This window comes from Pomacea canaliculata, linkage group LG1, assembly GCF_003073045.1.
Source record: "Pomacea canaliculata isolate SZHN2017 linkage group LG1, ASM307304v1, whole genome shotgun sequence".
NCBI classification, from domain to species: Eukaryota; Metazoa; Mollusca; class Gastropoda; order Architaenioglossa; family Ampullariidae; genus Pomacea; species Pomacea canaliculata.
In genome coordinates this window covers 5,339,956-5,353,528 of record NC_037590.1, presented here as the reverse complement: position 1 = coordinate 5,353,528, position 13,573 = coordinate 5,339,956, and the positions used below count along the sequence as shown (strand labels likewise).

Here is a 13,573-nt window from a genome sequence, read left to right as displayed (position 1 = left end):
CCCCTCATAAATATCTGCACCCATTACCTTCCCCAAACCTTTGTCCCCGCTGACTGCTACTACTACACAGAACCCCACCTCTCCCCTCCCACCCATCCACCCACCATGAATACACCATCTCCAGTTTAAATTCAGGTTACCTAATGCTAACCTCCACATATGCAGAGTAAAGATCATCAACTACGACCTCTTTTCAAAGACTGTCAACATATGTTTTGAATTATATTCCGAGAAATTTACAGGTGGAAAAAAACTTCAGCACTGAAATACAATCGTGAAGTAATGATGGCCACACTGGAAGATGAACAACTTGCACACAATGAATAGAAATATTGGTTTAGAGAGTCACAACAGGAACAAAAATAATTACCAGGATGCGGCTACTCAGGTTGACAACAGACTATTAACTGGTTTTGACCTGAGTACAAGATAGCTTACCACATACTGGGCAGGCAGATGAAGTTTGGCATGGCAGGTCCATGGCTAGTGGAGCTCTGAAACCACCCCTGACTGCATTCTTACTAAGTCCTCCATTCTTTCTGTCAAAATTAGGAAATGTGGAATGTCAGTCAACCTACTGCTGCAGTTGGCTTCATTTTTCCTTCCACCTTCAATTTTCTGACTTCATATTTAACTATACCATTTCAGCTTTGGTGCTAGGGAAAAGCGCTATATATATGTTATTATTATTTTAATATTAGCTGCATCACAAGTCTTCAGACATGCACTATCAGGATTACATCTCAATCAGAAGAACAGATGCAAAGGGTTAGGATCATGACTATAGTCATTATATGACCCTTGGTCACTCCATGTTAACACAACTGAGGTCCGAATTATGCAGTACATAGCTTAAATCATGCAAGTTAAAGCCTTAATGGCAAATTGAAGTGCAGATTAATTAAATTTATGGTTTTATTCTACTTTATTTTTTTATTTCAAGATTTTAGTTTTATGATACATAGGACCCATACCCAAGTGGCTATTATATCTGAGCAGAGAAGATTGAAATCTGAACTCAACTTTCTCCTGCTTTTCACTTCCCCAAAAATATCAACTACCCATTACAACTAGTGTGAAAACAGAAATTTGCAGCCACTGGACTGAGAAAGCCTTAGGTGGACAATCTCCTGAAAAGTCAAGCACAATGAACACAGGGGCACAGAGTATCCCTACCTATATCATAACACACACAACACACAGATATACACATTGATACATGTAAACATCATGTAATTAATAACAGCTTTGTATTCCTAGAGAAAAGGAAAGTAGAGGATCAATCAGTGTCAAAACCAACAGTAAAAAGAAGTGCTTAAGTCGAAGTCAGCAAAGATGGAGGTGCAGATGAGGAGGTAAGAAGTCGAATAAATAAGTCAGGCTTGCATTCCCCACCCTGCGACCTATCTGGAACTCCAAGGCATTATCTGTACACACTAAGATCTGTATCTTCGGTGCAAACATAAAATCAGTTCTTCTATATGAATCTGAGACATAGCGTGTGACCATCACCAACAAAATTCAGACATTTGTCAACAGATATCTGCGCCACATCCTCAACATCAGATGGCCCTCCAATACAGACCTGGGGGAGAAAGAACCAACCAAAAGCCTGCTAGCTAAGACATCAAGAAGCGGAAGTGGGGCTGGATCGGTCACACCTTGCGAAAGCCAGCCGAAAATTTGAGACAAGCTCTGGACTGCAACCCACAGGAGAGGCGCAGGATTGGGAGACCTACACAAACATGGAGCAGATCAGTCCACAGCTAGACGGAGGCAGGTGGTATGACAAAGACCCAACTGGAAAGGAATGCCCAGAGCCGGATCCAATGGCGTGTTGTAGTTGCGGCCCTATGCTTCACTGGGGGTGAAAAGGAATAAGAAGAAGAATATTCCCAAAAGCCAAACCTCCTCTCCGACCCCACTTTCCACAGTAAAAATAATTCTCAAGATTAAACATTGCACTCACACATTTGTGAGAAGATGAGGAAGTATGGGCAGTGTTGTCATGTTGACATGTTCCTGCAGATTTATTATACATCCCAACTCTGTGGCTGCATTCCCTGCATGCAGTGCATAGCAAAGACCTGTCAGATACAGAAACAGATTTTAAACATGTGTGAATGATTGAGCCAAGAAATAAATACATTATCAGATGAACTGAACTTAAACTGTATTTCTCCTTTTAATTATTCACAACCAAAGAAATTTATTTCTCTCTTTCTAGTTTTTCTTCACATTTTCAATACTTTTGCACAATAAATTTTAGTAACAAACTAACATCCATCATTCCAAGCAGAAGGTAAAAAGCGGTTCAGTGGCTCCACAGCCACTTCTCCATTAGCGTTTGGCCCGTGAAAGGTGCTGCGTGCAATAAATGTTTCCTGCTGCCCAAAGCTCATGCTCCTTGAGATTATCCACAAGTCATCTGGATCCAGTCATGTGAAGTTTATGCAATAATATACAACAGTTTTGTGGGTTATCTTAGTAAAGAGTCTTTTTAAACAGAATTTTTTTCCTTTTTTACTCTAGTAAAACAGCCTATAAAAGGTCACAAAGTTCATTTAATTCAAACTACAAAAAACAAGTCTTTAAATACGAGAAAAGAAAACAAAGTGTAAGTGGGGGAACTGGAGGACTGGTTTGATCACAGCTTTCTGGAGCTGAATGTTTAAAAAAACAGAGGAGATGGCCACCAACTCAAATCAAAGGACAGCAGGTGTAGAGGGTTGTCAGTTTTAAGTACCTTGGAACAGTGATAGAATTAAGGTTCTCCTCTAAAGATCACACGAACAAAGTGTAAAAAAAGAGCAGCAACTACTGCACATTTTGAGGAAACTACAGCTTCAGCGTCAGCTCTCAGGTGCTAGAAACTGTTAACAAGTCTTTTGTTAAGAGCTTTTCATATTTTAACATCACCTACTGGTATGGTCGCCTCCTTATCAAAGACAAGGAAAGGCTGGCCAGTCATTCCCCAGACAAATAAAATTACTGGTACACTACAGATGCCACTTTCTGACTTGTATCTCCATGAAAGTACCTCAGACCAAACACACTCTCTCAATTCCAGATTTTAGCTGTTGCCCTTGGGCAGGCGCTACAGAATGTTACGTGTGGGAAAAACTGCTTACCAGAGGTCCTTCGTACCAGCAGCAATCACATTGCTAAATAAAAGGCACAAGGACTTGTAGGCCTACCATAACCTTCTTAGGAGGTTCATGTGTATGTGTGAGAGGGTGTAGGTGTATGTGTGTTGAATGTCATGTATGGTACCTATGTCTGCCCATCATGTTTTATGTGTGTGTGTATATATATATTCTTATATTATGTTTGTTTGTGTAGTGATTGAAAGCAAGAGAAAAATTTGTCTTGGACTGCCTTGGACAGACAGTAAAGTTTTATTTGAACCATCAGTTCTTGCACAGCATTGTCTTTTCCATTCTGTATACCGTTCTTCTAACAGATAAATAACCTCATACATAAATTATGAGTGCACAAGTCTAGATATACAAGGCTCCAACAGACACACTGATTTTCACTGATAACATCCAGCCAATGGTAATAATTAACCGGGGATGTAATGATACCATGTGTAAAGGCACTTTACCTTTAGCACTAACAGAAGAAGAAATTTTCTTTGGCAGTTTGATATAGATGTTTTTCTTCACTGCGTTCTCATCCCACTGTCTTGTTCTAATTTGCTGCTGAGCATGAAAGTATAAACACATAAACAACTGCAAAATACAAGCATTTACTTGCACATCCCTCAATGTAAACAAAACAATATTTTGCACATCTGACAACTAGCAGTTATGACCAAGTGTACAGCTATCCTAGAAGCAGGCATGCAGTCTAGCCTTACAATCATATGTCATTAAAAGAGAGTAGTAATGGAAAATATCTCGAGCACAAGTCTTTATTCCTAAATTCTGATATATGTAAATTTTGTTGTATTTGTAATAATAACTGCACCCATGAAAGTGCCAGTGAGTAATATGGTTCTGCAAACAATGTTCAAGTTAGAACTCACATGATTCCCTTGCTTGTGAAACCGATCTTCAGCACGGATTACAAAAAGGCACTGACAGTACAGAGACAGGCGGTGGCCTTGGCAGTAGGTCATGATGCTGTCACCATCCCCAAGCTTGGTACGTCTGCAGTCAAGTGCTGTGGTTGACTGGCTCTTGCAGTTTTGCTGCTGTGTAGTACTAACAGGACCAGTCTGATCTAGCCACTGAAAAAACTTTTGACAGAGTGAAATCATTTTAATGTAAGAAATTAGAGCTCTCCACCCAGACATAATGCAACGAAAATATAAAATTTCAATTTCAGAATTTCAGCGATCAAGTGAGTGAACATTTCTGTGGTGATGGTAACACTCAACCTCCTGCACATGTATAAAGATTATCATCATTTTATGGGAAGTCAGAATATATTTTATCAGCAATCCTCAAAGGAATTTAAAAGCTTTAAAAAAAATTGAGAAAAAAAAATTTTGTTACTAGTCTCTTTAAACAAATACTGTTACTTTAATCAATGAAAACTTTCATAGCATGAGTAGACATGCCAAGAATTCATAGATTTTAGATAAACAGACCACCTTGCACTGCTTGTCTCTGGGGCCTGGACAGGCATAAAAGAGACGGCCCTTGTTGGGGCCTTCTTTCTTCACTTGGACTACTTTGGATGGTATGCCACATTTACATGCAGGGTTAGTGTTCCCAGCACTGGGGATGCCACTCTTGATTGCATCTGCAAATGTAAATCAGCTGTACTCTTACTGCTAGCTATGCCACAACTTTTATGTAGTTAACTCTCTACTTGGATAGCAAAGCATGAAATACTATCCATCTTAAATAGCAATACCTGCCGCTTACATGCAGTATTCTCTACTCTGGATACCAACACCTGCCACTCACATACAGTACTCTGGGCAGTGACACCTGAAACTTACATGCAGTGTTCTCTATCTTGGGTAGCAATACCTGCAAGCTGTACATTCAAACTTTGCTTATTTGCCTATAACAATAAAAACTGTTTAGTTCTACAATTAAGTTTATTTAATTTGGCAATGCCTTTGATCATAAAGAACCTGGACTGAAATAATCACGGTAAGCATTACCCTGCCAACTACAATAGCAATCAAGAGCCATATAACTGAACTGCAATCAAGCCAACGAAAAGAAAAATGAGTTCTGGAATAGAAACTTTACAATTTCTGATCATTTTAATCACGTTTTCTATAAAACAAACTTCAAATGTTATTTTATCTATAAGCCTGTTGAAATAAATTATTAATCGATACATTTTATATAACATCCATTGTTTCTTAACATTTCATGTTGCTAGGTTATGAACTAGAGCAAGGGATGAATGCTGTATGTCACAGTGCTGCATGGCACTTGAGCCAATTCATCTATGTGCGGAGCAGTTGCAAGCGTACCTGCAGTGAACTCAGACAAATCAATGCCTGCCATGGCAGAATGGTAAGATTTGGCCAGATCAAACAGCTGAACATTCAAATGCTCTGCAGACAGTTCAAAAGAATCAAAATTAAATGCAGGTTTAAAGAAGCACACAAACACCGAGAATATGGCGGACAATTCTAAAGACCCCTCACTGCTTACACCCCACAAGGAATTGACACATCAGACTGAAGAAACTACTGTAGAAATGATGTCCACAGTGCAGTCTGCAACTCTATTCTGGAATGTTCTCCTTGTCCATGTGGCTGTTTTGATTCTTTCATCCCTTGTTCTCTGCATTTCGCACAATGTATTACTTTTACTACCTACCAATTGTTTCTAAGCAAACACCAAAGATCTTTTTAGGGTCTTCCCAGGATAATTTCTCTCCGAACAGCAAATAAAATACGACTATGTAAGGTATAAAGAAATATGACTAAATTGCAGTTTCAAATAAAATGCTTGTATTTTCATGATCTTTATATAAATAAACAAGGGATGAACAGTAGTCTGAGTAGTATTACAAAATTATTATAACTGCAAAAATTAAATAGCAGTACATGTACCATGCTTATACCAAAGCTGATATTTTTAAAGTAATATATGAACAGTTTGAGAGCAAATTTACCTGTCACAGCTGCAATAAGGGTGTTCTTGTACATCAGTGCAGAATCAAATGACGTGGGAATTCTGATTTGTCGAAGGGGTGTAGCTTGATTTTCCACATCCTCCTTGTTTGGAAACAGCAATTCATGGCACAGATGTTGCTATAGAAAGAACGATGAAACATTTATATCTCAAAAAGCATTTACCATCACTGAAAATATACCTAACACAGAGCAGGGAAAAAAAGCAGATTCTAGACTGAAGACCATGAAAACAAAGAGACAGTAATTGTCAGTAACTCTCAACATAAAACTTTAATACAATTAATATTATAAATGACATTAACAAGAAAAAAATCCAAAGTAATGCTAAAAATACAGGGGGAATATTTCTGCCAACAAAGAAAATTTTTGTTTTGAAAACATTCGTTCCACATGCCATATACTTGATGAATTCTATTGGCCATGATGTTGTGTGTGTGTATATATAGAGAGAGAGAAAACTTATTTACCGTAGTCAACATGAGCATATACTTTTGCATATTGCTAACGTATGATCACTAACTGCAATTATCCTTGTAGATCAGTAAAGTTGTACTGTACTAGTAACATGATCATCAGCATAAAAGAAAATCCTTTAGGAATTATCTCTTTGTACATCTGTATCATGTTTCCCAATTATAAAAAAAAAAATGACTGTGGGACATCAACATTTAAAGGTAACAACAACAGTCACTATCATCACTTTAAACAGTGCACTTCCTGCTCGACAGTGAGTTACACAGCCTTTCAAAAGAAGAGCGGCACTTGAAACAGCAGAAAAAAACACAGCCTGAGAAATACATAAAACCATGAGGGGCAAACAGCAACTTGAGGAACACACATCAGCAAATAAAACACACCATAAAGCACAAAAGACACACAGCAGCATACGAAACACATAGCAGTACAAAGAACATACAGCAGCACAAGAAATACATAACAGCATGTGAAACACAGCAGTATGAAGAACACACAGCAGTACAAAAAAATATAAAAGTACAAAAAAAAAACAACAAAGGGAGAAGAATGAGAGTAGGATAATGACGGTAAAGCAAGCACCAAGCATTTAAGAAATGGCACACATCCAACACCCATATGAAAGGAGAGACGGGAATACAAGTATCTGTATGAACGTGGTAATAAGACAAACCCAACAGACAGATATCTTTTTGGGAGTCAAAATTAATGCCTCAGTTCTTAATACCCAATTCCATTACACAGCTACGTGCGCACTTCCACACTGGCCACATTCAATACTCACCTGGGAGCTAGGCCAACAACTTCCTATCACAAGGCTTGGTTTCTTAAACTTGGGCAGACCAATTTTTCTTGATGCCTCCACCTCTGCACAGGATCGCTTTGATCCCATAGACAAGGGACCTTGAACACCATAAGTTGTTTGTTCCCATTCACCTGCCTGGTCTTCTTGAAACCAGGTGTCATGCAAAGGGGTAAGAGATGTGGCCTTCAACAGCAAAGAGGTATCAGGAGCTGAAAGGTGTGTTGGACTCAAGTCAAGAGGAGGACTGTCTGGTTGTGCAGATGGTAAAAGCAGCACATCTGTTTCAGTGGTAACCAGACAGGTGTCAGTGCTGCTATTTTTGAAGTTTCTGGCTGTTTTCTCTGCATGGCCAAGTGGTTGATAATCTACCTTATTTTGCTTTATCTGCCCGCATGAAGTCCACTTACTGAGTGGAAATTTCTGAAGCAGTCTGCTAGCTTTCAGTTTGAGAGATGTACTATCTGGAACTGTGACAGCATCATCATCATCCTCATCATCAGTAGGGCTATTTATTTTTTCATTTCTATGATTCTCAGTTCCTTGTGGAACAGTATATCCTACTTTTGAGTGCACTTTACCTTTGTAGGATGAATATGCACCTTCATCGTGCAAACTTTTGTCCAAAGCATCATTCCAGACAGTTATCAATGGAGATAAACAAGTATTCTGGGTTTCTTTTTCCCTTTTGGGCAGTCCAGAAAATAAACAGACAGGAGAGCCTTCCGCTGTTTCAGCCTTACTCTTCCTTCTTTGTACATCCATATCTGATGATGATGATCTGTCCACAAGTGAAGATGGATTAACACCCATTTCCACTTTGCCCATAGTCCGAACACAAGCTTCTTCCCCAAAGTCAGAATCAGAAAAGATTTCACTAACATCTTGGCTCAAGTCTGCAAGTTCTGCCTTCTCCAAGCTGAAGCTGCCAGGCACTTTACTCTCTTCTTTCCAATTACCATCTTCCTTAATTGTTTCCATGGAACCTGTGGCCCCTAGCATTGTGGCAGAAGCCTCTGTGATAGCTTCACTTGTATGCATCGTCTGAATGTCACCTAAACGCTGAGTTGGTATAAGCTCAGAACTATTTCCTTCCCTTGTTAGTTCAAGCACAGAAGTCTTTGTGCCAAAAGGATATATCCTAGATGATAAATTCCTACCAATGTTACCATTTACAGATAGATTTTGCTGCCCCATGTACCCACATCTCTGCAATCCTTGCTTTTGGGTAAAATCTTTACATTCCTGAATATAAAGAAAGCCGTGGATGTGATGCACCACCAACATCTGAAGTTTCTGGCTTGAGACTTGTTTGAGTAGAGTCGAGACATTTGATGTTTGTCTCAGCATCCTTGTCATGCACTTCAAACTCTGGTACTTTAGGGCTTAGAGTTCCTGCACTATGTTTTCTTCCACACACCTGCATACTGAGTTCACTCAAGGAAGCATGCTGAGGACTCCAAATGGAAATGCCTCTTTTAGTAAATTTACTATACTGATCACCAACACTGACCAATGGTGGATCATGTTTCTGTGAAGCATCCATCATATGGTTGACATCTGCAATAAGAGACATATCAATACTTTGTATATGAGATGGCATAATAGTTTTGTCTAGGGAACACCTGAAACTGCTGAAGAATCTCCTTGAAAGTTGGAACTAGCAATAGTCTTTCCTAACACTATTTCACATTCTTGCAGCTGGAGGTTTGCTTTTAAATGTGCTTACAGTTAAAAAGTCTTAGCACAGAATAACTCAGGATTTGTTTATTCTTAATGGAAAACGCATATTTTAATGCATGTTTGGAAAAAACCCATCTCCCCCTAAAAAGAAAGTAATCAGACACTGACCTTTAATAGCATTTGGGACTATTTGCAGACTTCTTTCATGATTATGACAGAAGTTTTGCTGCAAACAGAATTAAAATTAATCTTGAACTTAAAAAGATAAAGTTAAACATAGAAAACTACAGTATCTTAATGTGGATTAATTAAAGAGAAGATCAAGATCAAATGCATTGTGAGAAGCTGTGTAAATGCATCTAGCTAAAATATCAGCACTGTCTAAAGGGTATTAGATATCTCTTTCACATTGTGAGGAAATCAGCAAAAAATACAGAAGAAATGATGGTTATGATGATGATTATAACAGATAATATGATGGTTGTGGTGGAAAAGAATGGAATTAATGCGACTGATGTCTTGTGAATAATAATTATATCTAGTTATCCTATAAGCAAAATGCAATTATTCACTGCATGGCTGGGTCCCTTTTGTAAGTTGATGCAACCTTGTTGGTGTTTTAGCAACACATGGACCATGGTCACGTTTTAGTAAAACACGGACTTTGGTGATAGATATTTATTTTGCCCTTGGATTCATTCTGAGTGCATTGGATGCCAAGTTTTGTTAAAAATTCATCCAGATGACTTACGACAGTGTCAAACTGCATCGAAATGTGTGGAGACTTCACCAAATGAGGCCTTCCAATGTTCTGGTCTAAAAAGAAACTCTTGTCTGGGTCCTCAGAGTCAGCATCTGAGACATCCATAAGGATCTCTCACTTGAGAGGTAACAACAATCCAACTTGCAACATCTTACTGATCTTTACAAAATCTCCTCACAGATAAATGTACAGATATGCAGCAAAATATTGGTAATGCATGCAGACATGCACATGTGTGTGCACACACAAAACACACACACATATGCAGCAGTTTCTTCCCTAAGGAAGTTTAATTCACAGACAATTTCACAGACTCCATGACCAAGAAAACTTTACTGTTAAAGGTACCTGAAAATGATTGTAATTTGGCTTCTGGTGTCCAAGGAGTTGACATGCTTGGTGACTTTGGTTTTAAGTGAAACATTACAGGGGATTTGACATTTCTGTTTTTTACGTCTCCAGGCTCAGCCAAAGACAAGCAAACTGTGCCCTCATGGGGTGGCATAAGACACAAGCTGTGATCAGTTGCTTTTGAATTCCAGTAATCTAGAATTTTCTCACTCTTTTGCTCATGTATGCATCTAAACCCATCATTGTTTCTCTGGTGACACCAACTGTGGAATGAGGTGTCATTATTCCTCTTTACAGAAAATAAGTCCACCATGTTATTTATCTCTTTATTTTCATTGCACTCCACCTCCAGTGTTGACCAGATCCGCAATTTTTCAGGATCAACATTTTCCGTTCCTGCATCTCTTTGGGTCCACCGATCATAGATAGGCAATGACAGCAAAGAACGTCTCATGTTACTCGTAGCTGGTCTTGGCGACATGTGACGACGGACAATATCACTAGACACCATGCCCTGCACCTTGTAACCTGTCAGCTTAGCAGAGACCTAGGACAAAGGATTGAAAGCTAGTGTCTGGACACTACTCTTTCATTTACAAAACAAAATTTCTTCGAGTTCTAGTCTATGAATTATTGAGCCTTCAGTCTGATCTCTTTGCTTGAGAAATGTTATATCTCTGTCCCTAATGTAAAGGAAACTTTTGGTGCTGATGACAAAGTTAGTCTTAAATGTGTCTTGCCACAACCACTGATGGTACAATCCACAAAAACAAATGGAAATGTGCACATACAGGTTATTCTTCTAAAATTATACAAAAATAATGTGTGAATGGAGTGGGTTAGAGTGGAAAACATAATTCTCCACATTTCTTTTCATAAGATAAAGAAAATAGGTAGAGATTTTGATATGTGAGATCGATAATTTGTTATGCAAACAAGACAAATTCATGACTGGATTACCAAAAAAAGCAGGATAGGGTGAATAGTGATGTGAAGCAAATGCAATCATAACTGGATAATCAGAAACAACAAGTAGAGGAAAAAGCCCAGAGTGACGTGGGTGAGAAGGATAAAAAGGAAAGGGGTATTGCTCCCACCATTTGGATAAAACAAGACACATTCAGGATTAGATGACCACTGATAAAAACCACCATCTGTCATAACTTAGCATTGTTATGGTTGGGAAAGATAAGCTAGGACAAGAAACGAAAGAAAGAAAGATAAATTACAAAATGAACATTAACACTGACCACTTCAGCAATATTCTGCTTTTCTGGTTCCTCTACATCATCCAAGCCAACAAAAGGATTAATACTCCCTGAAAGAAAAAAAAAAAATCCTGTAAGGTAAAGACCAGAATAGCCATTGTCTATAGACCTCAGCTTTGGAATTTTCTTCCTGTCTGCTTCACTCTCCCTCAGTTTTCAGATTAACATTCAAGACCCACTTCTTTCCAGGCATTTTAATTAACTCTTGCATGTATTGTTTATATTTATTCGGTTGGTTTCCTGAGTAAAAATTCCTATGAGTAGTTGTGTCTGTGAGCCTTGAGCCATGGATTAAGTTCCACAAACACATTCATTATTATTATGGTCAAGACATCTTTTTTTAGCTAGTTTAGTCTGGTTGCTTTGTGGCATGGCAAGCCCTAAATATCTGACATGCTGAGCCTTTGTAACATACAAAATGGCAAGTCATTCAAGAAACAATCTTATTATTTGACCTTAGCACTGATGCGTCAGCCACAGATTTACTTATATCTTTGGTGGTATTCACACCTGAAACACACACTACAGATCACAGCACAGTTTCACACAAGTCTCTCACATCAGCTTTTTTTAAAGTTACTCTTAAAGTCACCTCAAGTTTACTCACCTGAACTTGGATTGATATTTTGACCTTCCAAAACTAAGCCCCCTTGCATGTTTGTCAATGGGGATTCATCAAGATTCTCAGCCTGCCCTAGCCTTGGGGATGACATGGCAGATTGTTGAGAATCTTTTTCCCGTGAAGGAAAGGAATGCAGAACACATCCTACACTGTCCATCACATCTGAAACTGTTTGAAAGGACTGATACACTGGAGTATGCATAGTTGTACTCTTCCCATCTTTCACTTCTGGTAAGGGTGCTTCCAATGACGACTTGCATTCTTGTTTACAATACGAAAGGTTTGAATGATGAAAGCATTCAACCATGGCTGCATCATCTAATGCACTTGAAAGTTCTGGTGGACATTTGTTTCCAAAGCTATGAGATGGGTTATCTGCTTCTGTCTCATGGTAACATGAGAAATCACTGCTAGAGGTTGTTTTACTGCTATTCTCTCTTAGAGACAAGTGTTCTGTATGACTCTCTACATGTAAATTACTGCAAAGTTTTCTAGATTCCAGTTGTGTGATGGTATTAGTTTCTTTTAACATGCTTTTAAAAGTGTTATTACTATCTGTAAACAATGAGGCTGATGATGACGGTAGAGATAAAGCTGAGAGGGGAATAGTGACATCTCTTGTTGATGACTTGGACTTCTGAGAAATGCTGCTGTTATTGTCATCACCATTTTTAGCAGCATGAGAAACATCTTGCAAACTTATTTTGCCTTTTGTGACAAATGACTCCAAATTACTGGATGTACCTTTACAAGGACCTCTCAGCATGATTTCTGCTCCACATTCCTGGTTGCCTAATCTTTCATTGTCTTTAGCAGTGGGATGAGTAAACTTATCAACACTTCTAGATTCCTCAAACTGAGAAGACCTGCAAGTGAAAACATCTTCGGGACTTATGTCAATGTCCATGAGAGTTTTCCAGCTTGGAATGGTCTCTCTAGCCTCAAACGACTCCTTTTCATATGCAACAGTCTTGGGTACAAATGTCACATTAGCCAGCCCTTGTACACCACCATCCTGGTTCTTCTCCACTAAACTTTTATCTCCATTCTTTGGCCCCGTCTCTTTACCATTTGCATTGTTTCCTTTTGTTTCACAGACCTGCCCAAAAGTTCTGTACTCTTCTGTGCAAATACTGGAAATGACAGTACCTTCACATCTGTCTTCTTCATTCTGGCTTATATTCCCAGCAAGGATCTGATCATGACACTTAATTTCTTCTGTATCTACAAGGCTGTTTCCAAAGCTATCATTAAGTTTGGGACTAGACAATTCAAAGCAAGCAGCAGTCTTTACACTGTTATCTACAGCTGGACTAATGAAATCCAGCTCCAGACAAGTGGGGTTGCAATGGATGAGGCTGCCCTTGTGTGTTTGTACCATTTTTCTCAAAGTAACCTCTGACTGTACGGAATTAAGAATCTCGGAATCATACATTACACTTTTATCAGAGTGTTTATCCTCTGCATGGATTGCGTTTGTGTCTGCTGTCCCTAA

The 13,573-nt window shown here is 38.8% G+C and overlaps 2 protein-coding genes across 6 annotated transcripts in view; both read right to left on the bottom strand.

Annotated features, from left to right (window-relative positions):
• Positions 1-8,628, bottom strand: part of LOC112575746 (protein ZGRF1-like) — a 17,067-nt gene extending 8,439 nt beyond the window's left edge. For 2 of the 4 annotated variants that reach the window (XM_025257763.1, XM_025257771.1), the window contains exon 1: positions 439-539. The gene's annotated coding sequence lies outside the window, so the exon portion shown is untranslated. Of the gene's footprint in view, positions 1-438; positions 540-1,969; positions 2,088-2,281; positions 2,429-3,607; positions 3,705-4,030; positions 4,244-4,600; positions 4,753-5,443; positions 5,528-6,093; positions 6,233-7,373 lie in introns of those variants that run through there. The other 2 variants (XR_003101685.1, XR_003101686.1) reach the window with 2 other exon arrangements.
• On the bottom strand, positions 8,604-13,537 carry LOC112575731. Of its 2 annotated transcripts, XM_025257735.1 has the most exons (6): positions 12,064-13,537; positions 11,439-11,506; positions 10,186-10,735; positions 9,826-9,929; positions 9,243-9,300; positions 8,604-8,951 (listed from the first exon to the last, which is right to left on the bottom strand). In XM_025257735.1, exons 1-6 carry the CDS (start codon positions 13,511-13,513, stop codon positions 8,629-8,631), a joined length of 2,553 nt encoding a protein of 850 aa, XP_025113520.1. In that variant the 5' UTR covers positions 13,514-13,537; the 3' UTR covers positions 8,604-8,628. The 2 variants fall into 2 exon arrangements, with proteins under 2 accessions (XP_025113520.1, XP_025113530.1); XM_025257745.1 differs by lacking the exons at positions 9,243-9,300; positions 9,826-9,929.
• Positions 13,538-13,573: the final 36 nt, after the last annotated feature.